Source organism: Eucyclogobius newberryi, unplaced genomic scaffold, assembly GCF_026437365.1.
Source record: "Eucyclogobius newberryi isolate DKJ021-1_F unplaced genomic scaffold, fEucNew1.0.hap1 SCAF_20, whole genome shotgun sequence".
NCBI lineage: Eukaryota > Metazoa > Chordata > Actinopteri > Gobiiformes > Gobiidae > Eucyclogobius > Eucyclogobius newberryi.
This window is the reverse complement of record NW_027315835.1, coordinates 24,887,498-24,914,632: the sequence shown is the minus strand read 5'-3', so window position 1 is coordinate 24,914,632 and position 27,135 is coordinate 24,887,498. Positions and strand designations below refer to the sequence as shown.

The window sequence follows — 27,135 nt, the reverse complement described above, 5'->3', positions numbered from 1 at the left end:
AACACCATCGCCTCACAAACCAGGCCCGTCCCTGCATAGTTTTCGATCTTATCGGGCATTGACAAGCTGTTATGTGTTCCACTTCCTGCCAATATCCCGGCCCTACAGTCCACAAGCTACAATCAACAACCTGATCAGCTCAATGGGATGGAGATGTGTTGCACTGTTTTAGGCATATTATGGTTTATTGTGGCCAGCCTAAGGCACACCTGTGCAATAGGCATGCTGTCTGATCAATCTTGACATGGCACACCTGAGAGGTGAGATGTATTATCTCAGCAAAGGAGAAGTGAACAGATTTGTGAACAATATTTGAGAGATATGGCTCTTTTGTGTATATATCCCTGCTGCCCGCCGTGCGCTGTCATCCGGGAACCTTAGTTACATATGTAATCTTGGTTTTATATCTTCTGAGTTCAGCTCATGAAAAATGGGAGCAAAAACAAAATTGTTGCGTTATTTTTGTTCGGTATATAAATATATGTAACTGTCCCATTTGAAAGGCTATTCTTTAGATCAATCAGAATAAATTTTTCTCAGGAAATAAAGTTGTTTCAAACTGGCACATGTTCAAAGTTTTACATAAAAGAAGGTTTTTACAAAAATAAGAATGTAACATTCATTATTTTGAAGTGTTAAACCCCCTCAGCCCAGAGCTTCAACTATCACTACAACGGTGTCCAAATTGATAAAACTGCAAAAAGCCCAAATCCACCATCATCCAGTTTATTGGAGGTTTTGATGGCTGTGTGTTGGCTGTGTGGGGTAGGTGGGGAAGCTGTATCGCCGTTACCAGCTGGACATCCCAGATTCTGACAGCATTGTGGAGGTGGAGGACGTCATCTGTCTGCTCAAAGACAACAAGGAGCTGTACATCCAGAAGGACCACCTCGGGGCCAAGCTCGACATCTGCAGGTCTGACGCTTCTTCATGACATGTCATTCTTTACTCACAAACTTTAATGAAATACAGATTAGTTAACACAGGGCACAGCTTTTTGGAGAGCTGTAACCTCAGGGCCCAATAGATGCACATGTGAATACTGTGGACTTACTCACAGTTGGGAGAGGAACTCCTTTGATACACAGCGGTCAAGAGAATTGGCTAATTCTTTTTTTTTTTTTTTTACTCAATTCAATTCAATTTATTTTTGTAACGCCCAAAATCACAACAACAGTTGCCTCTGAGGGCGACAGTGAAAATCAAACAATGTCTGTGGTGGCGATGGACGATGTCCCAGAGTCCTCTGTTACTGAGGCTAAAAATTCAAATGTCACGTTTTTGTTGCTGAATGATTGACCTGTCCCTGTGGGTGGTGGTTTTGTGTTGTTTTGCAGGGAGCTGGTGAAGCTGTTCTGCTCTGAGGCAGCCCAGAGGAAGGAACTCATGCACTTCCTGAGCGGCCTCATCACCTCGCTGCTGGTGAGTCTGAAACACTCTTGGGGTGCACGAGAAAGTAAAAAAAGAAAGCTCATAGGTAACATTTCAGCCCTTTTATACAGGACACACAATGGATCTCTTCTCCTTCTCTGTGCAGTACACACACAACTGTACACAAGAGGAGCGTGTCCGTGTGCCGGGAACCGGGATATTTCAATATTAAATGGAAAATGGAGTATTTAACATTCATTGCAATCTCTTTGAAATTCTGGGTCACTGGGCTTGTTATATAATCCCACAGGCAAAGAGCTAAGTCATTAGAATCTTCATTCGTGTAAATAAAAATGAATCACTCTCTCTATGATTAATATTTCATATCTGCCATCTGCAACATCCATTTGCGCCTGCTCTGATATAGAGGCTTAGCTATATTTTGCTTCTACACTGGTATTTCTGCCTCGATTGCACCAGATGGACCTCAAGTTAGAGTACTTTGAAATAATATTAATCAAGTACAAAGTAATAGTCCAACAAATTAAGTATGAATTTGAGTAACCTACTAAAAAACTGTCTGGATCTTATTTATAATTGGAAGTTCGGTATTTTCTAAGGATAGACACTAAAATGAGATAAACGAATCATATCTAAAGCAGCAGTGCAAGAAACACACATGTTCAAACTATTTCATATTGTCAATATTAAAGCTGGAACTAATGATTATTTTAGTAGTTGACAAATCAAACAATTATTTCTATTGTACACTGAGAATTTAGAAATACATTTTTAACAAATTAAAGATTGATATATGACGACAGAGGGCTTCTAGACAGAACATTTCCGAATAAATACGTTCTACTTTTTTGAGATTTTGATTTTATAACGCCACCGTCTTTGTTATAAATGATCTTTTCATATGTGTTGACCCTTATCAAAATACAACTAGTACTTTTCATAGTCGACTAGTCACAATCAGCCGATTAATCGTTTCCCTTGTCAACATAAAGCTTAAGTAAGTTTGTAAATCTTTTGTGGACTTACAAATTAGGCAGCAACATTCAGTGTGTTAGCTTTAAAGGTGCCATAACATGAGGGGGGAGGGTGACGCGTGCTTGCCCTTATGACGCGGTCTTGCACCCACCCCTCGTCAGTTTGGAGATTCGAGGGAAGGAGATAGTCTGTAATATAGCTAAAAACTGCGGGAATCAATCAAAAAAACACTCTGGGTACAAATATGAAGCACAAATAGCAATGTAAGAAGGTTAAAAGCTCTGAAAAGTTGATTTTGCATGTTATGGGACCTTTAATATAAGGTGCTCAGGATTCTCTTCCAACTCTCTCTGCCGGTATTAACGTATGTTTAAGATTTCATGGTATTGAAAGTGAAAGTTGTCATATTGTTGCAAAGGGATCAAACTTTCCATTATCTCATGTACTTTCTGGTATGACTGTTTCTCCAGGAGCCCGCGGCGTTGAAGAGGTATCTGCAGAAGGAGGACATACGAGAGCTGCCTGAAGAAGAGGAGCCGTGGGAAGTGCCCCAGCCCCCTAAGCCCCCCCAGCCTGAGCCCAGCCTGGACAGAGGTACGCGCGCGCTCTCGCACTGGCGCGCGCTCTCGCACTCGCGCTCGCGCTCAGTAATTGCAAGAGGAAGAATCATATAAAAATTGTAAAAACAAGTGTGTTTTTGGCTATTTTTGAATGTGGTAATGAACTCATTCTTAGCTCTGAATAGAGTGAATTCTGTGAACTTTTAACAAACTGAAGACGAGCTATGAGAGATTTACAATACCAAAACACTGAGAATTACACTAATCCAGCCTTGACGAGACAATATAGGATTACTTTGCGCTCATTGGGTGACAGAAAACTTCAGCTTTTGCAATGTTTGGAAGATGTAAAAAACGAGTCAAAGCAACACAAGCATTGTCAAAGGAAACACTAAGATTATGTGTGATTATGAATAATGGATGATTGGTTATTGTCATGTCGCAGGGTTTCTCCATGGATTTGGCCTATATTTGGTATATTTCACATTTTTTTCTACACAATATGCAAAAAAATATAATATCCCAATGTTCTTAGAGGTGATGTGTACACTGCATCTAACATTACGTTGATTCTGAGAGTTCTTATGTGAATATAATTGTGTAATGCGGATCATGTAATACGAGATGTGTTTCCCTCTCCTTCTGCAGCGTTGTCCCGGTGCTCCCTGTCAGATGAGCCGCCTCGTCCCTCACAGGACCCCGGAGCACAGACCCTCGTGTGCTGGCCCCCACGCGCCTCCATCACCAACACAGGAGCCGCTCGCAAAGGTACAACACATGCAGTACTCTAAATGTGCAAACCGAAATATTGTTGGAGAAAATGTCACAATAAACGATGATAATGAAACTACTTAATGCCATGGATACAATAACTCAAAAACAATTTCTATTAATTTCTAATAATCTTTATTTATTACAGCTCTTTTTTAACTGGGATTATATTATAATCCCAGTTAAAAAAGAGCTGTAATAAATAAAGAGCAGAATGAAACACTGTTAATATAATAATATAATATAATGATTTTAACCAAAAAATAACATTAAAGAAAAAATCCTTAAATTAAATATGCACATGATAAACATTGAACGCCAAAAAATGTGGTTCCAGCTATTATTTTTTGATGAATCCTATGTATTTATTGAGAAAATCAAATCCTTTTTTCCATTTTTATTTAGCTTATTCTGAATTACATGTAAACTACATCACATGGAGTTGCTTCATGAGTTACAATAATTAACAATCAAATATCAATATTGAAACATATTCAAATTTTTCCTTTTGGGAATCAGAAGTGCCTAAAACTGGACTAAATATCAGTTTGAATCCATTGTCTTCCTTTTGATTGTTTAGACAAGAAGTAAGTTTTTTATTGTACGATTAGCCTCATTGTAAATCAATCTTCAACTATTTCAACAATCAAATAAAGGAATAATTGAATGAAATCATGACGTATGCTGTGTGTTTGACAATGTGCTACACTTGTTTCCTTTCAGCTGGAGACGGTGGTGTGGTAGAGAATGTGAACAAGATGTGGCCCCCGCCCGCTCCTCCCAAAGACGGGCAGTATGATGGCCCCACAGAGCCAAGGGACCAGGCCCCTGTGGTCAGCCCGGAGAACCAGCCCCGAGGCCCGACATCTCAGCTGCAGCGGGGCCACAGCCACAGTGAACAGCCCTCTGCACCTCCTGACACCACAAGCACCCGACCTGCAGGTCAGCATCACACAAATGTATAGGGGAGGCCTGATGCCTCTGCCTCTCCACAGATCTGACCTGTAAACCTGCTGTTTCATCTGCTTTTCTCCATGAAAAGTCCCATCGTAAACTTTTAAAGTAGCAGTATTGCATTGGATTCTTGTCACCACAGTGCACATCTCTCACAACCTCTCACACTGACACATTCTGGTCCTTCTGTCTCTTCCCCCGCAGAGCCCCCAGCGCCCCGCAACAGAGCCCGGCCTGTCACAGAGCGTGGAGATGAGGCCCCCGGAGCACCCAAACCTCCCCACACTCCTGAACACCCCACTGCCATAATTGCTGCTGATCCTGCCGACAGCTCCAACCACTTCACGTCATCTCCGACTGCGGCAGACAAACAGTACGAAGAACACACTCAAATGTACAAGGAGGTTAACAGTGGAAAAAAGTACTTTACATTTAGTTTTTTAGTTTTAGTTTTGTTTTTAACATTACATCCTTGATTAAAAGATGCACATTTAAATTTAAGTTCCAGTCAAAACATGGCTTTACTCTCAGTTGGAAGAGGAGCCAAAACTTTTACTCAAGTAAGAGTACTGTACAATATATTACTCACAAGAAGTATGAAGAAGTATGGTGTTTAAAAACGATTCTGAAAGTTAATGTTTTTTCTAAAAGTCATTCCCCACCTCTGTGTGTCTGTCTGTTTGTCTGTGTCTGTCTGTCTCTGTCTGTCTCTGTCTGTCTCTGTCTGTCTGTCTCTCTGTCTGTCTGTCTGTCTTTGTCTGTCTTTGTCTGTCTTTGTCTGTCTGTCTCTGTCTGTCTCTGTCTGTCTTTGTCTGTCTTTGTCTGTCTTTGTCTGTCTCTGTCTGTCTCTGTCTGTCTCTGTCTCTCTCTGTCTGTCTCTGTCTGTCTCTGTCTGTCTCTATCTGTCTCTGTCTGTCTCTGTGTCTGTCCGTCCGTCCGTCCGTTCGTTCGTGTGTCCGTTCGTGTGTCCGTTCGTGTGTCCGTTCGTGTGTCTGTTCGTATGTCTGTTCATGTGTCCGTCCGTCTGTCCGTCCGTCTGTCCGTGTGTCTGTGTGTGCGCGTGTGCGCGTGCAGAGCTCCAGGTCCAGATGCGGTGCTGGTGTCCAGTCTGTTCCAGGGCACGGTGGCTGCTGCAGACCTCCTGCGGCCCCCTCTGCACATGGACTTTCCCCAGTGGAGTGGGGACAAGTGTCTGGAGGACATGGTGATCGCCTGTGAGAAGCCCTCCACAGTAAGTGTGCTGGCATTTCCACGCATTGATCTAAATGAGCGTTTTGGAGATTTTAACTGTGCCAAAACAATGGAGCCCGGGGATACAGCGAGTGTTTCACTGCTCTCTCGTTTCGGTTTCAAATGACCATGTACACATCACATTAAGACTGCATTACTCCATTTTCAAACCGTGAAAAGAGAAGTGTGTGTGTGTAAATCTATCTAAATAGTTCCCAGCTCTTACAAACCCTTTGGCACATTGTTGAAGGAGGCATCTGCAAAATGTACTTTTAACTGTGTTCTAACATTGTCCCCTCATCAAAAACAAACATGAAGTTGTTTTAACCATCATTCATATTTGATATTTAGTAAATCCTCTCCCTCTAAACATCAGGAAAAAAAACAGTTCTGCAGTGTTCTCGCTGGGCTGAGGTTGAAGGATGGCGGTGGAACAAACCGTGCGGGTGCTCGCAAAAAGCATGGTCGACTGCTGTAGGCGGCGTGAGGGAAAAGTACTTTAAGATCCCCGTGCGAGCGCCGTGGTGCTTTTCGCTCGCGCCGCCTGCGGTATCTTAGAGCATGCCCGCCATGCCAAAACCCCTCAGTGAGAACACTGGTTCTGTAATTCCAGTTCTCCTGTGCTGTTTTAAAGTCCATGAATCATTACCAGACTCGTTCTGAGCATTTCTGCCTCAAATCACATTCCTTACAACTGTTTGTACATTAGCATGTCGGGACAAGCTAGCTTTCTTTTATTTCCCCATGGTAATTCCATCTGCTGATGGAGTGCTACCAAAAAAATCAGATGAAGAAGCCTAAAATTCCTTCAAATTCAACAGTCTAAAGTCAGAGCGAGACAAGTGAATCTTCACTGTGAAATGTTGTATTGCAAATTTTACACTCTGAATTTAGACTGCTGAATTTGAGGGCTTGAAAATACATGCATCTAAAAGGTGAATTTAAACTATTTAAACAACAAAGTATACTGTAAAATTCAGCCACTGACATTTAGAACAAAAATAATTTAAAAAAATCCCTAGTATTTAAAATCTTTATTTGATGCAACAAATTATTTTCCATACAATTGTATCCGACTTTTATTGTGACCAAAATCATGTCAGTCCCAACCTCCCTGACTCCATCTTTCTCCCAGGTGTTCTTGTCCGACCAAAAGGACCTGACGGCGATCGGCGAGTGGGGCGAGCGGCTGGTGCACTCCTTCCTTCTCCACTGGAGGGACAGCTCAGACCCGGCTCGCCCCGCCTCCGTCACCTGGTGCAACGAGCACGCGGAGAGTGGCCAGCCCTACGACTTCCAGCTCACCTTTGCCCAGCCAGATACGGCCCTGGTCTACATCGAGGTCAAGTCCACTGTCAAAACCGAGAAAGCCTTTATCCACATGTCGGCCAACGAGCTGGACTTTGCCCTCAAGAAGAAGGAGGACTACCACATTTTCAGAGTCTACAGCGCTGGGGATGCACAAAATGTTCGCTTGTGCCGCATCCAGAACCTTGCACAGCACCTCCACACCAAAAACCTCGAGTTGTACCTTTTTGTATAACGGTATTTATCCTTCTATACACTTAAACATTACAAACTGCACTGATTTTAGTTGTTTTTAATGTGCCTCTAAAATTTGAACTTGAACATTCCCTGTCTTGTATTTGAAGTTGACTTTTAGTGTTTTTATAGTTTGTTCAAGTGGAGTTTTCACCTTTGTTTTATTCTCTTTAATAAAGTTATGTCCCAGCAACTCAGTGTTTGAATGTGAGCTGTGAAGTGACTGTCACCTCTATGGTCCAGCATGTGAAATTATATCTGCCCTCGGACCAACACAGACTGCTTTATATGGGCAAGTACGAGTCAGGTTTGTGGAGCTGCAAGCCCATTCACAATAAGGAGGGGGGGGCTAAAAAGTTAAGAACTATGGTACAATATCCATTTTCAAAACTGAACACCCATCAAATGTATTGGGTAATTGCTTGATAGTGTGCTTTATGGGGATGAGGTTAGGAATGGATGTGGTTATGGATAAGGTTTAGGTACGGAAAATGGTTTAAGTTAGTTAATGTGTTAGCAGCAGTTTACTTAAAGGCGTAATGGACGATTTTTTGGCGCCAAATCTGAGTCTCAGTTCCTCGTGGCGTGGACTGCCGATTAGTCCTGCCACGTATCAATCATAGAACGCACCTACTGCTCACCTGCCGTCTCGTCGGCTCGTCCCCAGGAGAGCAGCATGTTTCCATGTGTCTAAGCTCATGGATCTATCATAATATAGTTCCCTCAGTGTACAGGACAAAATTAAGACAGAGAAAGTCAGTTCGAGCAGGCTCAGAAGAGACGGAAATCTATGGAGACGAGAGATGCGACGTGATCCGTCTTTTCTCTGCTTCTGCACGGGGTGAGTGCACATGCACACTTCCACTTGAGTTCTCAAATCAGTGAAAAATCATCCATTACGCCTTAATAAAGATCCCCATTAGTGTCTGAATAATCAGTCACTATTCTTTATGATAATACTCAATGCACAAATACACGCACTTCCAATTACAAGAAATTAAAGCCCAATTGTAAAGGGAAAGAACCCTTTCTATAGAAATTATTTATCTAGAACTGGAATTTACCTTTTTATTTTTTGTCCATCTGCAATATGATAATCAAACAACATAGTTTATGCATTGAATTCATCAACATTATTTTCTTCCTTCCATGCATAATTACCATAATGCTAGAACAACTTAATCAATTAATCGTAACTAAATGATAAAATAATTGTCAACTAATTTTGTAATACTCTGCTTGAGAAGTAATTACATGCAAATAACACAAGAAGAAGGTTTCTGAGGAAACAAGCTTGTTTTTGTAAACACCCACTCCACCAGGATGTCCTCAAGCAGCTTCAGCTTTATCTGGGTCAAATTTGGTGGAAAGCGTATTCATAGGTCTTTCCCATTATAAACAACTAATTGATTAGTCAAGAGAATAATAATAATAATCGTTGCACCCTAACAAAGATATAACTTGATTTTGTGATCATGGTTCTGGTTGTTGCCGTCTACTTCACTTACATATCTATTCACTGAGCCACAAGAAGACAGTGTAGACAAAATATAAACAACTAAACAACATTTCAGGTTATGAAAATATGTACTATAAATTGTTGACAGTCTTTACATTCATGTTTCCATAGTCCTTCACAGGCAGAGCATTCAGAACCACAGCCCTATGGTGAACACAACGGGCCCGGCTGTTCCCACGTGTCATTTGATGCTGTTTGTGGAGAAGAGGCCTGAGTGACCTGTGACGCAACCACCCTGCAACCAGAGGGTGTTTGCTCAAGACACCGTCCATATCTCCAAAACCAGCCACAACAACATCAGGAGTTGGTCTTATAAATCTTATGAAGGGGTGGCCGTGATGTTCTCGCTTATATAACTGAACACTGAAGTTCAGTGTTGTTGAAGAAGGAGATTATAAAATGTCCTCCACCACAACAGCACAATTGTCGGATAAGGACATTAGCTGCGGGTTGGTCCAAAGATAGAGTTGTGAAGAATAGTGTTACCATTATCAACTCAGAAGTGTTTTCACAGTTTATGCAAATGGTTGTTCTACTTTGAGGGTTATTCAGGCTTTATGCTGGTGTCCTAGTGCAGTGGGTTAGGGACCCTCGAGGGGTCGCAGTGCATGAGCAGGGGCTGCGAAATTATTTCAAGATGTACATTTAAAATTATGACACTGTATTAAATTTACTCTTTGTGTGTTTTATTGCAATTTTGTGAGATAACACAATAAACTACTAAAATAAAGACAAACCTAATTTAAAAGGTTTACAAATTGAAATGATTAAAGATGTCTAATTCATTTTCTGTGAGTCCCGACTCACAGAAAGTGATTCGGGAACGTCTTAGTGCGTTTACAGGTGCACTGAAGGCATGTTTCCACTGCTTTGCTTTAGAGCGGATGGTCCGGTCTGAAGTGAACTGTGCCGGCCCGTTTAAGTGAGCCAAAGCAGACCCAGTAGCTCCAACCTCCCAAAGCGCTCTGGCTCTCTTCAACTGAGGCTGGCTTTAGCTAAGCACATCCAGATGATTGGATAAGAGAGTTAGTGTGCCTTAGTTTAAGCTCCATGTATTCTATCGTGATTTTCTTTTGTCTGCTGTTTTCTCTGGTCTTTATTTTTTTTAGGAAAAATGAATATATGTATATATAATATATAAGTCTTAAAAAATATAATGAATGAACGCTAGGTTTAGTATTTAGCATCTAAACCATGGGTGAGCAATTATTTTCCTCCGAGGGCCATATTCGAATCCAGGCAAGTAGCGATCATTGGTGTGAAAAAAAACTATTGAATCTATTATTTAATTCATTTCACGTCATATTTATTAAGGATACAAGTGCAGACAGATGCCTGAGGGCAAAAAAGGAAAAAAAATTAAAGAAGCTTGGCGGGCCAGATTGAAAGGCCGGGCGGGCCGGATCCTGCCCGCTGGCCGTAGTTTGCCCACCCCTGATCTAAACCCTCCATAGAACTTTAGGCTAATTGAAAGTTCTATGAGATTATTGCTCATGGAATCCTCTATAAAATGTGGATACAGTTTACAGAGGCGATCCAGGAACAAGAATAAACAAATGAATGTTTTGGGGGGACGCAATGAAGTCTGGAACAAACCTATTCTTTATTCTGTTCTTAGACCCAGCAGCAGCAGCGCTTGTGCCTCGATGTGTGTAGGTTCTATAAATGTCTAGTGCAGAATCTGTCAGTGTTGTTGCTGCAGGTCAGGACTGGACCATGACAGTCCTGACGGCGGCTCCGTGATGTTGCTCTCCGAGTCTGTACGGAGACAGCGCGCCGGCTCCTCTCCTCTCTGATTGGCTGTCACAAGTCTGAAGGGGCGTTCCCGTCTCTCCCCTGCGTTCTGTGATTGGCCCGGGCCTCCTTTCGCCTCGCCCCGCCCAGTCCTCAGAGCGGCGCAGTAGGACGGACTCAGCAGGACGCGGAGGGGACGGGGGATGCGCTTCTCCGCACTACCCCGCTCTTCCCCGCTCTTCGCCGCCACTGTCGCTCGGGACGTCTCCACTGCAGCACGGTTCTTGTCCCCGGCTCCTGGCGCGCGCTGGGGCCGCAGTGAGGCTCCAGGGCCCGGACCACTGCAGCAGCAGAAACACATGGACTGGATGGTGAGTGCAGCGGTTTGACTCGCGCTCCTCTCCCGCCGCAGCGCTGTCAATAATGTGCTTTTTCACCGGCGTTAGGTCGTATTTTCTTGTCATTGACATTTTCAGCGCTGCCCCGACCAACGTAAATAATGAACATGGTGCGTTTTTTTTTCGTGTTCTGTATTGTTTTCCTCTCCACCCGTGGTATTTGATGATGTCTTTTGGCTGGTGCAGTGCATGTGTCAGTGCGATGAGGACACAGGTGATGTGACGTAGGTCTTGTTTGCACCCTAAGGCGCTAAAGACTGAGCACACAACGTGGAACTGTGCTGAAGTGGGCCAAAGGTTCGAATCTAAAGTCTTTCTGCTGTAGATTTAAGGTGAGACCCTGCAGGGAAATAGGGAAAATCTTAAAGGTCCCATATGACTCAAAATCGTGAGCATTCAGCCATATTAGAATGGAAATCAAAAACATACATGTTTGATTTCATTCTCACATGTTTGAGGAATCCTGCATTATTAGGGCATCTACATATCCAAAGCTGAAAATGCTGTTTCGCCTTGTGATGTCATTAGATGTTGACAGGTTTTTCTAGCCTCAATTGAACTTCTCTTTACTTTAAAATAAACCTGAAATTATTGCCCAAATTAGATTGTTTTAATGTTTTGTGATGTTAAAAAGTGATTCAAATGATACTAGTCTTCGTGTGGTGTTTGAAACTACAGTGGAGCTGAGAGAAGAGCATGTACATTAAACAACACAAAACTCCAGGTGGAGATACAGCTATCAATTTGAAACGTCTTCTGTAGTTTACTCATATATCTAAATGTAATAATCTATTTGTTTTCTCTCACCGTTTTCATCATGTAATCTTTTCATTTAAATAAGGGTAAAATGACAATTAAATTTCCTATAAGTGATCTGTTCTTCTGGATCTATCTCTGTATCTACCTGCGTTGCACCAATGAAATTTCCCCATGTGGGACAATAAAGGAATATCTTATCTTATCTTATCTTAAAGTTGCGATAGCGGCGATGATGGCTCTCGCCTCCCGCGCGACCGCCTTCCCGCGCCTCCATGTTTTCTGCTGCGTTTTGCTGCATACCAAACGAAGCTCAGTAATTCACCGTTGATGATTGCATAGTTTGCGATTCAAATAATTGTTTGTCCAGACAAAATGCAAGATCGTGCTGAATGCAGACCTGAGCAGGGAGAAAGAGAGAGCGCCTCAGTGACTTTTCATCGATGTTCAAGGGGTCAAAAATACCCAAGTTGTGGCAAAAAGAATAAAGTCTAAAGAATAAAGCCTAAATAATAAAGTCTAAAGAATAAAGCCTAAATAATAAAGTCTAAAGAATAAAGCCTAAATAATAAAGTCTAAAGCATAAAGCCTAAAGACTTTATTCCCCTCCTCCCTGTGCCTCCATCACCTAGGAACAGAGACCCGCCGCTAATGCTGATACTAACGCTAATGCTAAGACCACGGCACGAGAGGAAATGTTCCATCAAAATAAAAGAGGAAGAGGAAGTGAAGGCATTCATTGCGCCTCTGCTGGCCAATTGTGAAAATACACAATATCTGTAATGCACTTTTTTCATGGCGTCTCGAGGAGAATATAAACCATGAGTTTCAAACTAATCAGACAATGTTGAGTTTTTCACACAATGGGTAGGGGGCGCTATAGAGTAAATTTGTTACATGGTATTAATTATTTCCAATCAGATCATAAAAAAATATTAGTGAGTGAAATATGAGCTCTGTAGATCAATTCCATTAGGCGTGACTTGTCCTTGAAAAAACAGGAAATTGAACCTTTTTTGGGGGGGCTAGATTGCTTAATACAGCGTCGATATCCCAGGCTGCTGTTGATACATCACCATGAGCATTTTTTGTACATTTCACGAGTTGTGGCAGTTCCACAATTTCATTGCTTATTTAGAGAAAGTAAATATTCGATAAGTGTGCATGTAGTGGTTTAATAAAGAATACAAATGTAAACATTTAATAAACAGTGAAATATCACAGAATGTCATGATGGACCTGTAACTACCATGTAATACCCTTCAGGACTACACCGGCTCAAACGTTAAAATAGGATTAAGCCAGACCTTACACCAAACTCACAAATAATCATAATGATTACTGAAATCATAACTGAAGTCAGAAATGTTCATATGATTATTTTCTTAGAGAGAAGGCGGGGCATCAGCGCCTAAAAAGAAGAGAACAAACAGATGAAATAAAGATAAGATAAGATAAGATATTCCTTTATTGTCCCACATGGGGAAATTTCATTGTTGCAACGCAGGTAGATACAGAGGTAGATACAGAAGAACAGATCACTTATAGGAAGTCTGAAAAACACTTTCAGTAGAAGATCTCCTATAAATAAAAACTAAAAGAAGTGACATATGCTACTAGTGCAGTAGGACTATACTAGTACTACAGTAGGACTATACCAGTGCAACAGTAGGACTATACCAGTGCAACAGTAGGACTATACTAGTACTACAGTAGGACTATACCAGTGCAACAGTAGGACTATACCAGTGCAACAGTAGGACTATACTAGTACTACAGTAGGACTATACCAGTGCAACAGTAGGACTATACCAGTGCTACAGTAGGACTATACCAGTGCAACAGTAGGACTATACTAGTACTACAGTAGGACTATACCAGTGCAACAGTAGGACTATACTAGTACTACAGTAGGACTATACCAGTGCAACAGTAGGACTATACCAGTGCAACAGTAGGACTATACTAGTACTACAGTAGGACTATACCAGTGCAACAGTAGGACTATACCAGTGCAACAGTAGGACTATACTAGTACTACAGTAGGACTATACCAGTGCAACAGTAGGACTATACCAGTGCAACAGTAGGACTATACTAGTACTACAGTAGGACTATACCAGTGCAACAGTAGGACTATACCAGTGCAACAGTAGGACTATACCAGTACTACAGTAGGACTATACCAGTGCAACAGTAGGACTATACCAGTGCAACAGTAGGACTATACCAGTGCAACAGTAGGACTATACCAGTACTACAGTAGGACTATACCAGTGCAACAGTAGGACTATACCAGTGCAACAGTAGGACTATACTAGTACTACAGTAGGACTATACCAGTGCTACAGTAGGACTATACCAGTGCAACAGTAGGACTATACTAGTACTACAGTAGGACTATACCAGTGCAACAGTAGGACTATACTAGTACTACAGTAGGACTATACCAGTGCAACAGTAGGACTATACCAGTGCTACAGTAGGACTATACCAGTGCTACAGTAGGACTATACCAGTACTACAGTAGGACTATACCAGTGCAACAGTAGGACTATACCAGTACTACAGTAGGACTATACCAGTGCAACAGTAGGACTATACCAGTACTACAGTAGGACTATACCAGTGCAACAGTAGGACTATACCAGTGCTACAGTAGGACTATACCAGTACTACAGTAGGATTATACCAGTGCAACAGTAGGACTATACCAGTGCAACAGTAGGACTATACCTGTGACCACTGCTCCTGACAGATTTAACCCCAGCGACATTGAAGGGTCAACTGCAGAGGACAAATCTCCCTACCGTGTCAACATGTGTAATCTTAAACCAGTTCTAACAGGAATAAACTAAGATAGAACTAAGACTGCAGTAGGTCTTTCCCTTTTCTAAACCAGGTTTACAGTTGGAAGTCCTGATCTATGGTATAAGAACTTCAGGTGGACTGCAGCAGGTCTATACCATGATCATGTCTAAACCAGATCTACAGCAGTACTATACCTGATCTAACCCAGGATTAAAGCAGGACTATAGTCAGGCTAAAGGTGCTTTCATGTGGTGTCATCTTAACCATATATACAAGTTTCGGATCGGATGTTGCACATGAACACTGCCACAATCAATCTTTTCAAAAACAAAATACGAATGTCAAATGTTAAAATACATTGATAATGAATATTAAAGGCGGTATGGACGATTTTTCGTCGATTTGAGAACGCAGGTGGAAGTGCGCATGTGCACTCCCCCGTGCGGACTGATACAACACACACGTGCGTTTGTTTATTAGCGCAACGGAGCGCATCGCATCGCTCGTCTCCCGTAGATTTCTGTCCACTTCTGCGTCAGCTCGAACTGTCTTTCTCCGTCTTCATTTTGCCCCGTACACTGAGGGAACTATATTATGATAGATCCATGCGCTTAGGCACGCGGAAACGTGGGGACGAGCCTGACGCGGCTGCAGGTGAGCGATAGGTGCGTTTTATGTTCGATACGTGGCAGGACAAATGATTTATCCACGCCACGAGGAAATATGATCAAAAATTTGCTGAAAAAAATCGTCCATACCACCTTTAAGAAAACATGTCATGCGTTTGTGAACTAGACTAGCATGAGCAGGGGGTCGCGAGAGGATTTCTAGATGTAAATTGTTTTATTTTTTGTTCCCGTAGGCTTTATTAGACAGGACAGCTGAGCGTGAAATGGGGCTGAGAGCGAAGGGAGGACATGCACTAAAATTGTCAGAGCTGGGATTCAAACGGGCGCCTGGCATGTGTGCTGCCACCTTAACCACTCCACCACCGGGCTGCACTCTAGATGGATATTTAAAGTTATGACTGTATTCAATCTCTTTGTTTAATTCATTTAAAAAGGTTTACAACTTGAAATGATTACAGACATCTGTTTCATTTTACTGTGGGGGTCCCAAGTTGGTTACATGGTTGTTTTGGGGGTCCCGGCCTGAAAAGTTTGGTAACCCCTGAACTAGGAGTCCAGAACCAGTCGAAACGAACGTGAAGACAAAACAGGAATACATTACGACTACACAGATTTAAACCAAGATTCAACCAGAACTAGAGTAGGCCTATACCAGATCTCAACTAGGACAACAATTAGACCAAACCATGTCCACCGCACAAGTACATCATGGCTGAACCACCAGGATTAAACAAACCAGGACTAAACCATGTAACACCCGTTTTGTCCACGCTGCCTGTACGATGATGACATATTTTGACAGTTTGCACACTGAAGACTTGGCGCCAAAATCCAGACTGGCTCAGATCAAAGCTGGTCTAAGCTCTGGTGACATTCAGGGACATCCACATGGGCCTGTGTGCTGCTGACTCACAGGGGAGCAGAATGTAGGTCGGACTACAACACCTATGGGACCTCTACTCAGGCTTTGTGTTTGTGGAGTGATTTCGACCGATCATTACAATTTAGGCTGCACGATTTGAGGACGAATGAACATGAGCGTGCAGTGGGTGCAGAGTTTCCAGAAGAGATTGAAAATTCAAGATGGATCAGACATTTTCAAATAAATGTATAAAGAAAGGCGCGTTTGTTGTAAAGGTTGCAGTCCATTTATGTGTTCGGTTGATTCATTTTGAATGATGTTCACCATAAAGAGGCACATTATTTGTTCTGCACTGTTTTAAAAAAAAAGTACTCGGACTCGTATCGGTTTGGGAAGAAGTGGTATCGGTGCATCCCTCCCCTAAACCAGTGAGAAACCTGTGTTTCTCAAACTGATTAAGGGAAAGACTGGGGTCATTGCTTGGACTTGGTCGGACCCTTGTCGACTTGGGACTAGTCACAATATCAATTGTGGCATTGTTGGCATTATGACCTTGAAAGAGGTTTCGAAAGAGGTTAAACACTTAATTTGCAAGTCTGATGAAATACCACACCTCACCTCAAACTCTCTAAATGAAAAGTAATCATATTGCCACACAGCCAGATAAAAAAGTACTTAACACAATTTGACTTTTTTTTTGCATCCTCGATTCAGAGCTCCATGAGTGCTTGTCCCTGCATCTTGCACCCTGCAGTTATGTGTGGGATGGGCCCCTTTGCACAGCCTACACCTTGGGTCTTGTCTGGTGTGGTAGATCTGGGCCTCTATTGATCTGGTGTTCAGGGCCTGCTCCTGTGCTGCCATGATCAGGGCCTCTGTGCTGTCCTTCTGACTGTCTCTTTCTAGCCATTGGTAGGATTTCATGATATCAGCCACATCAGTTATGTTCCGGTGGTACATCCCATTCCGGGGCTTGTCCTCCCATGATCTGATGATACACACTATATTGTGTTTTGTACATTTCCAAAACAATCCCTCAGCCCTAATCCCCCTGTCCTGGTGTGATACATCACATTTGTGTGAGAATGACTCACTGCGCTCTCCTCTCCTCCCTCTGCCGTCCCTCCTCTGTCTGCAGTGCTGTCTGTCTGAAGTTGCCTCCTCACATTTGCACATCTCCAGAATGATGCACATGTGTTGTGTTTGTGGAGTCAGAGAAGTGATGGTTACACAAGTCAGACGGTCCCAGTTCAGAACCACTAAATGCATTCATGGAGGAGTCATTATGGGCTTGTATTTTATTAGAGCTGCAACTAACCACGAGTTAAAATGATTATTTCTGTATTTTTAACTATATAAGGATTGAAATATTGTGACTGAAGGCTTTGATGTATTTACAAATACATAAGGCCTGTCTCTGTAGTTACTATATATCGACTGAGTGAAAAAATAATGAGTGAAGGAACAATATTTTCTAGGATCAATATTTATCGTTGATACTTTTTCTTTGCGTTTTTATTTTTATTAAAAAAATTTGTTGAACGTTAAGATTTGCGATGTAGAGGGTGAGATAAGTAACTTTACTAGTCATAATAGATACAAATGAAGATACATAGATGTTTTGTTTTGTTCTGCTGTTTATGTGAGTCAGCACATGTATTGAAACAATATTGTACATTCAGAAAAGAAAATCAGTGTGTTTTTTGATTCAGGGTTCAGTCAGTTTGAATATTGTTGTTCATTGTGACATTTTCTGTCTCTAATATACTGTTATATTGTTAACAATCTTTCTTGTTGTGACAGGCCTAGATAACGTCTATTACAATAAAAAAGCAGATCTTTGATTAATATGCAGAAGTTTTATTGAATTGAAAACGCCTCAGTGACAAATATTTAAATATTACAAAGTTACATGATAAATTTCAAACAAATGATAATCAAAACATTGGAAAACTTTTCTATTTTGTCTGCCCGGATCTGGACCGAGTGAATAGTAAATTGCTCTTCTACTTCCATTTTTACTCATTTACTCATTCTAGACTTAACAAATGTATCAAAAATCAGGTACTAATCAATTTTAAAATGACTAGTGTCAAAACTAGATACTGACCTTTCCTGAACAGTTTTACAATGAGCTTGTGCTTTATCAGAAAGTATAAGACCACATGGAAACATAAAAAAAAAAAAACATTATTTGTTGATGCAAATAGTATTTTTTTTTTTATCTAGTATCAAAATCAAATTTTAGTATCCTGACAACATTAGGCTGGTCAAAAAGAAAGGAAAAATATTGGGACCAAATATCAGCTAACTTTTCAATATCGGACCAAAACCAATATCTGTGTAGAGAAAACCTTCCATTATCACCGAATATCGGAACCGAAACCTCACCCATCACTGGTTGTGTCCTTGGGATGGTGGTTAGAGAAGCCGGTCTTAGAAATAGGCAACATTCTCCTCCGCGTCGTCTGCTACATTTCTCTTTCAAAGTTCACCCTTAAATGTCAGACGATGGCCTGAGGTGCAGGGGTCTTTTTGAAACCCAAAGCGCTGCTCCTTCTCTGGCCGTTACATCACCAGCCTGTGCCTCTCTCCATCCTCTCATGATCCCATCCCCCTCGCAGAGCATTTTAGAGGTCATCTGTGAGAAGAACGCCGCTGCAGTCGTCGCCGCTGAGAGAAGAGACGTGTGTGTGCTTCCTTGTCCCTCCAGGCTCCACAGTTTCCCTCACACAACCTTTCACCAGCTGACATTCTAACCACTCCAGCAAATCATGGACAAAAGAAGGGAGTTTTGGTCACGCTGCTCCGCCAAAGTAGGGCTGGACTAAAAATAGTATCCTGATAGTGATATTCAATCCAATGAATCAGTGCAACGTGCAGAAATTTCCCCATATACTCTTATTTCAATGCTTAGAATATCACTTTTTTCATATTTTTCAGTTAAATTTCAGTTATAATCAGTTCATTTTGTAGCAACTGCTTTACTCAACATCATCAAAACAATATTCACCATACATTTGCATGAAGTGTGATTTGAACTTTTTATTTCTATGGAATCAGAGAGGTGACTTTCCACCTACCAGAAAGTTACACACTTTGCCTTTACATATTTACAATCTTTGTTCATTGTGTGACAACTGAAAATTTGATTTTGATTGATTTATGTTTCTGCTCTAGTTTGGAGTGCTGTGTATATATCTATATCTATATATATTTGTCCATAAAAGACACACAAGACAGCCAACAACAATACAAACAACGTGCCCCGAGTTAGTCCTGGGTCAGACCTGCTTTAGCTTTAGAGGTACTCAGAAAGCCAAATGTTTTGTTGGTAGTACTTGGTAGGAAAACGTTGAGATACTAAACAGTAACAACACCATATGATTTAAGTTTTTATCAAGATTGCAATAGCAACATATTGTAACCCTGAAGCTAGTACTCCTAAAAAGTGTGTATTTATTTGTGAGAAAAAAAATGTTTTCTGTGTAAATCTCACTTTCTATACATATCGTGTGGCCCCTCCCCTCGGGCTCCGCAGAAGGTGAGCTTAACCCGCCCTGTCCTTGTCTTTGCAGTGATCTGAGCGTGTAGCCCTCACAGCTCTAGTCCTGCTCTCTTCTGCGTCCTCCGCCCGGCCCCACCATGAGCTCCTCTCCGCTGGGGTCCCGGGACCGCATGGACATCCTGGAGGAGCTGCAGCTGATGGCCGCGCAGAACCTGGAGCGCCTGGAGGTCAACAAGTACTACGAGGTGATCGGAGAGCTGGGCAAAGGCACGTATGGCCGCGTGGACCTGGTCATCCACAAGATCCGAGGTGAGGGGCCACGCACACGCTTCCAAAAGGGCGGCACTCATCATTCTACTTCATTAGGAAATGGGACACTAGAGGCTATATAACAGTAAAACAATTTGAGGAAAATCATAATAACACAAAGTATAAGTGCATTTTTTCAAATAAAGTAACACAAATGTTGTTTTCTTCCCCCTGTTCATTTTACAGTCTATTTTATTTGTGTGCAATACTTGAAACTTAATCAAGACATTTACAAGTAGGGTTGACAACAACAACAAAAAATCTTTATTTTAGTGTGCCAAGTAGTTGTGGATCAAAGTTGGGTTATCTATTATTGATAATTAATACAAAAGACATGAAAACTGAGAAACATGTGACTTTTTAAAAATGTGTTGTATGCTCCTGCCGCGGTGCAGATCATCTTTTCTTTTGTAAGATGAATGAGCGTTTACATTTCAGTCAGGCCAGTGTTTGTTGTCATACCTTCTCTCTCACACACTCCATCCACATTCACACACGGTGCTCTGACTTTGCCCAGGCACAAAAATGGCCCTCAAGTTCCTGAAGAAAAAGAGCACAAAGCTGCGGTCGTTCCTGCGCGAGTACAGCATCTCTCTGTACCTGTCGCCCTGCCCCTTCATCATCAACATGTTCGGAATCGCCTTCCAGACTGACGACGCCTACGTGTTTGCTCAGGAGTACGCCGTGGCCGGGGACCTGTTCGACATCATCCCCCCTCAGGTACAGGGGGTGCATGCACTTTTAAAACATTTTTAAAACGTGTTTGCTCGTCAGACATGTGAGGGTTTGTGAAAAATTAGATAAGTAATAATTTAATGATAATGATCATCACCTCAAGAGTTTGTGCAACTTCCTCACACTGTGTGGTACGGGACTAGTTTGTGTATCAAGAACTGCGCTGTCCTTCTCGGATTTTGCTGTTTTTCCTAAGTAAGAGAGTAAAAGCACAAACAAATTGAATAAATCAGTTTGCATCCCTCCACAGAACGAAAATGAAGGCCAATTTTGATATAAAACCTTACAAGTAAAACAAAAAATCCTGGCTTTGATCAAATATTAAAGGTGGTATGGACGATTTTTTTCAGCAAATTTTTTGATCATATTTCCTCGTGGCGTGGATAAATCATTTGTCCTGCCACGTATCAATCATAAAACGCACCTATCGCTCACCTGCAGCCGCGTCAGGCTCGTCCCCACGTTTCCGCGTGCCTAAGCGCATGGATCTATCATAATATAGTTCCCTCAGTGTACGGGGCAAAATGAAGACGGAGAAAGACAGTTCGAGCTGATGCAGAAGTGGACAGAAATCTACGGGAGACGAGCGATGCGATGCGCTCCGTTGCGCTAATAAACAAACGCACGTGTGTGTTGTATCAGTCCACACGGGGGAGTGCACATGCGCACTTCCACCTGCGTTCTCAAATCGACGAAAAATCGTCCATACCGCCTTTAAGTTTTTATATTCATATTATTCTAGAAACATAGTTGCATCAATAATAAACACAAATAAAATGTGAAGTTATTTATTGGCAGCCATAGCACATAGAATGTGGCGTGAACCTCTGTGGATGTGGTAGTACTAAAACATACCACTAGATGTCACTGGAGAGGTGTTTCCTACTGTGTTTTGAAGTCTCAAAACATTTGCTTCAAATGCTTCGCCATTTCATGAGGCTTCACTAGTCAGTACTTGGCTCTCAAACGTTTTTGTGTTCCAGTTTACAAGTTGGAAAAAAAACAAAGTGAAATATAGTTTATGTACAGTAATTATTCAGAAATGTAAAGTGCTCAAATTAGTTATAACTCAGATCCTTCATTCATTTTCTACCGCTTGTTCCCGTTATGGGTCCCGGGTGACTGTGGGCCTTAGATGGGGCACATCCTGGACAGGGGCCAGCTCATCGCAATCAAAACATTCTGATCCATTTAAGTTAATGTATTGACATTGTTTTATGTTTCTAAAGTAATGTTTAAGAGTCAATTAGCAGCATTAGCATAACAGCGCATTTACAAGGCTGCGCTGGAGCAGGTTCACACTATGTGTTCCAAATGGGAAGTGAGCCTGGCCATGACGTGGCTCCTTCAGGTCCAGCTTCTGTTCATGTTCTATTGAAAGTGCGGCTCTTTCTCATTCATGGCTTGTCATTTAAATATTCATTTTAAAAATGTGTACATGATACTGGTGTGGGAAGTTGGGTGGTATATTCAACAACCTCCCTCCTGATTGGCTCTGTGGTTGCCATGAAACATGCACTTCCAAATATGGCAATCCACATTAGCTGCTAGCTGTTAGCCAGGATTGGCTTAATTTGCCCAAACTGTATGGCACCACCATCTAGTTCTATAATCATGGGGTTCAGTACCGGTTATGCTTTTAAAATGTATATTTTGTTTTAAAATGTTAAATGCTGTGGCAACTTTTCCTAACGTGCGTGTGTCTGTTTCAGATTGGTTTGCCTGAGGCAGTGGCCAAGCGATGTGTGCACCAGGTTACCATGGCGCTGGACTACCTGCACTGTAAGAAACTGGTGCACAGGGACATCAAGCCCGAGAACATCCTCATCTTCGACCGAGAGTGCAGGAAGGTCAAGCTGTCTGACTTCGGCATGACGAGGCGCGCTGGCTCTCCGGTCAAACGGGTCAGTGCAATAAAAGCTCTTTTCATTCTGCTGCTGTGGATCTTTGGCCATCTCATATTGGGTTTACTGTCCAATCACATTCATGTGTTCAATGGAAAGGGTAAAGTTAAGGACAAAACAATACTCTTCACATAAGCCTGAATCTGAAAGTAAGCTGTCCCTGCTCTTTCCAGGTGAGCGGCACCATCCCGTACACGGCCCCGGAGCTGTGCGACGCGTCCCGCCACGAGGGCTTCTGTGTGGACTACAGCACAGACGTGTGGGCCTTCGGCGTGCTGCTCTTCTGCATGCTCACAGGGAACTTCCCCTGGGAGAAGGCCCTGCTGGGGGACACCTTCTACCAGGAGTTTGTGCGCTGGCAGAGGAGGAGGAGCGTGGCCGTGCCCTCTCAGTGGAGGAGGTTCACGGAGCAGGCCCTGCGCATGTTTCGCCGTCTCCTGTCTGTGGAGCAGGAGCGCCGCTGCTCTGTCAAAGAGGTGTTTGTCTACTTCAGTCACACGTGGATGCTGGATACTGAAAACAACAACAACAATGGCAACGCCAACAGCAACACCGTCAACAACGGAGCCAACCAAAACCATGTGTCATCTTCATTTTCCGCTGAGGAGGAGGAGGAGCTGCTGGTGGAGAGAATGAAGCAGCAGACGCTCTCCCCAATGTCCCCCATGTCCCCCATGTCCCCTGTAGTGGTGGACAGAAGTGCAGGCAGTGGTGGAGCTAAAGGAGCCATGATGGATCCACCCGCAGGCGGACATTTTGTGTCGGTTTCCACAAACAGCTCGGTGTCCTCCACCACCAGCTACGAGAGGGTTCCCAGAGAGGGCGGGTCTCCGGGCGGACACATGCTTGTGGCCACGCCCATCGAGATCTGTGTCTGAGTGCATGCAGTGGGGAAGGGGAGGAGCTGGACAAAGTGACACTTTAACAGTTTGGGCTGCACTAAAACAGAATGTCTGTTCTGTGACTTTTCCATCGTCTGGAAAATCAAATAACCACATGATTCATATTTTGCGCCCTGTGGATTCTAGCCCTGAAACAGTTCCACCACAAACGTATACCTCTGATCCGTCTCAAACTAAGAAGCTAAAGACCAGGAACATCTTCAAATGGCCTGTGGTCGGACTAATGACTAATGACAAAATATCATTCAAAGCCTATGGAATAATAACCAATGCTTCCAGTGGCGTTCAACCGTGAAAAGAAGACCAAAATTGTTCCTTGTTTTTCCTAAAGCAATACTTCAAGCAAAAAATAATGGTTGACTGAAACTGACACAGCCTTTTGAGTTTAAGCCAAGGGATGAAAACAAGATGTTTCTCATTTTGATCAGTGCAACTTATGCTTTATCCAAATGTTTTAATGGTCTCTGAGTTTTGTTGTGTGTTTTAAGGTTTTTACTTCTAAACACTAATTAACACAGTATTTTGTATTTTCATTTTTAATATGTTTCTGATTTATTTTGTTTTTCATTCAACAAACATATCTATTTTCTAACAAACGTAACAATTTATTTGCCATCTCATCTTTGTCTGAAAATGGATTTGCACTTTTAGAAGATAAAACATTTAAATACAAAATAATAATAATAAAATTGCATGAAAGTTAAATCTAAATTGAGTGAAATCCTTGAAATTTGGCCCTAAGTATTAGCAGTAGTGAAGTGTCGTCGTTGCCGTAGCACCGCCCTCCTGCACCATGTTCCCTACTGACCATTGCTCTCGAGCCAGAAAACGCTTTGGTCCGGCTGCACCACCAGGTTTTATGGGACAGAATTCAGCTGTAAAAATGTGCAGCCAAATGTTCGATAATAGAACGTCTGTGACTGCTGTAATGAGTAGCCCCGCCCACTGTCCTCAGGATTCTTATCCAACGTGTCAAATTGATTGGAGGAAATAGTCTATTCCTTGCAATTGTTTAAGTAATTAAGTACACAAACAGTCTGCAAATGTACTATTTTGTAGTACAATCAGGGGCGTTTCTAGTTTGGCCACTACAGCTGCTGAAGCAGTATATTGGGGTAAATACATTTTGCACCAAGTAATAACAAAAAATAGATTTTTAGATATATTTATAATTCTTATTGTGTAATTTAACCACAAAAGTGTTAAATTCTGGTGCTATGGTCCAGATGTACTGCTCACTTTCCTAATGCTTTCTCAGCCTTGTAATTATTCACCAACTACTACTTTTCACAACTTTATGTGCAAGGTTGTTTTTTTTTACATCACCTTGCATGCTAACAGTGCACTTCCTGCTTCGCGGAGAATAAAAGTCTCCATAACTTGACCTATAACACATTTTCACCCTCAAAGATTATTTTATTTATTCTTTATCTGTACTGGAGCAAAACTGATTTAACTTTATTACATGATAAAAATTTGACTTGGGGCCCCCCCCCCTGGGCTTTCCCATCGAAGTCTGGACACGCCCCTGAGTATCTTCTCTCTGTTGTAATAACTCTATCCCGGTGTAACAAAATCATGATAAAACAGTTTGTCTTGCGCCTGATACAGCTGACATGTGCTGACAGATAAACACCATGTAAACCTGGTCGGTGCAGCCGGGCTGAACTTCCCCTCCATCGTAAAGTGTTTGTGTCGTGAACATTTCAGTCCAGGCCACAAGCATGACCACAAACGTTTGTCCTTTTAGAGAGCTGACCAAACCGCTCCAAACTGCCACGTTTAGCCCAGCAGTGTTTCTTTCAGAGCAGAGGAAGTTGACCAAATTAACAAAAAAAGAAAAAAGATAACTTAATAGGTTCATGTGTTCACGTGATGATACGGTTCAAAAGGGTTTCAAACTGCAGTGGAGGGCAGGTACAATTCTGTGGTGGGATTGGCCTATTGATGTTTTGTTTTGTTTAATATTTAGGCTTCACGTGGATAAGCAAAGGTATCACAAAGGTCACAAAATACTCTCTGTTTGCACAAATAAACAAAGATGTACATTTTTAGTCCCAATTTTCTTCAAAAATGGATGGGCTTGTCTCAGTGGAGATGTTTTCGCTTGGCCCGGAATGTTCCACTGTATGGTTTTAAAGTTAAACATATTCCTCTTGCAGTAAAATAGGTCATCGGGACGCCGTTTAGAATCGAGACGTTTCAGTTAGATTATAGTAAACATCCGTATGGCGGTCGAAAACAAAAAAATGCCTTTAAGGAGATAAATGTATTTAATTTCATACAGGCAAAGCAATAACAGCTATATGGAGACAAGCAAGAGAAAAGTGACACTGTATTTAGTCAAGTTTTTGTTTTTTAGGGCCTGACACAGCAGGTCAACAGGAAAAACATCTTAAATGTAGTAATTTCAAACTTCTTCTGTAGTTTATTATTCAAATATAAGAAAAATGTATGGCAGAGTTTTGTCAGGTAATTATTTTAATATAATTAAGGCATTTTATGTTAAAAAAATTGCCAAAATTGCACATATTTGAGGACATACAAATACACATTGAGGACAACAGACAGAGCCAGGTTCAAATGTCTTGTTCCATTTTGTTGACATATTAGATACAAAAAATGTACAGAGAGGATTTTAGATAACTAGATCTTACTAATTGATTACTAATTACTAATCCCAATTTGACCTTTTCGGTGTTAGAATTAGATATGAACAAATCCTTCTGTACAATCCATCGAGCTCTTAAGTACGAGGTTGTCGTGTGTAGGTGCGACTCTGTCAGGGCTGATCTTGCATGCATTTGGAGGAAATTGCTGTTGAAGTTACAATGTCCCATATAAATAATATAAAAGATCAGAAGGTGCTGATTGTTGTGCAGACAGTTTTGTTGTGTCTGTGTTAAAGCCTGACCAGAGTTTTGCCTTAAGTTAAATATTTGAAAAGAAGATAGAAAGCATCATGTCCCTGCCCTCAATGTGGAACCCTGACGTGAACCGAGCCTTTAGTTCCCGCCGGTTCCCATCTGCATGCTCTCGCATGTATGCAGCTCTTGTGTAGTGTCCCTTCTAGGCCTCTGTAGCTGCTGGTCGCTGGGCTGTCCACCACGCGCTGGGTCAGGCGGTGGGTCAATGAGCTGGTGGTGCCATGCTCTTAGCTCATGTGCCCATTGTAAACAAACAATGCCTCACATGTCCACGGGGAGGACGCCCTGATGTCTTTCGATGTGTCATCGACCGTGTGGCCCGTCTCAAACCGACCAGTGTGTCATAACCATCAGAAATAACGTGAATTCAAAATATCACACGCGAGTAGTTTGCTAGGTTTGACATGTTTGTGTTTCACTTCATTAAAGATGTACTGTAACTTTTCGAGTGCATATGCCACCAGCTTGTCTCCATGGAGATGTTATTTTGCCTAGAATGTTCCACAGGTGTTTTTTCAATAAATAAAAGCTAAACCATACCTGAATTACACTTTTGAATCATTAGGCTGTCGGCCGATCTCAGCAATTCACAAAACATTTAGTGAATAGGAAACTACTTTGGGCTTTTTTCTGCTCTCCTCTACGTCTTTTGATTGAACGCATTGGGTTTGGATAATGTTGCACTTTGCACTGTGCTGTGCGTTGATAAACCGGAAA

General features: G+C 42.0%; 2 protein-coding genes across 2 annotated transcripts in view; both read left to right on the top strand.

The window, feature by feature from the left end:
* LOC140369379 (uncharacterized) overlaps positions 1-7,597 on the top strand; it is a 48,849-nt gene extending 41,252 nt beyond the window's left edge. Inside the window, exons 40-47 of the mRNA XM_072456707.1 lie at positions 770-915; positions 1,338-1,422; positions 2,838-2,961; positions 3,576-3,695; positions 4,422-4,640; positions 4,857-5,025; positions 5,727-5,883; positions 7,018-7,597. Coding sequence (XP_072312808.1) covers positions 770-915; positions 1,338-1,422; positions 2,838-2,961; positions 3,576-3,695; positions 4,422-4,640; positions 4,857-5,025; positions 5,727-5,883; positions 7,018-7,425 — 1,428 coding nt within the window. The 3' untranslated portion in view covers positions 7,426-7,597. The remainder of the gene's footprint in view (positions 1-769; positions 916-1,337; positions 1,423-2,837; positions 2,962-3,575; positions 3,696-4,421; positions 4,641-4,856; positions 5,026-5,726; positions 5,884-7,017) is intronic.
* A 12,114-nt stretch (positions 7,598-19,711) lies between these two features.
* On the top strand, positions 19,712-24,060 carry bsk146 (brain specific kinase 146). The gene is made up of 4 exons (XM_072456447.1): positions 19,712-19,950; positions 20,468-20,670; positions 22,398-22,589; positions 22,763-24,060. Exons 1-4 carry the CDS (start codon positions 19,779-19,781, stop codon positions 23,465-23,467), a joined length of 1,272 nt encoding a protein of 423 aa, XP_072312548.1. The 5' UTR covers positions 19,712-19,778; the 3' UTR covers positions 23,468-24,060.
* The last annotated feature ends 3,075 nt before the right edge of the window (positions 24,061-27,135 follow it).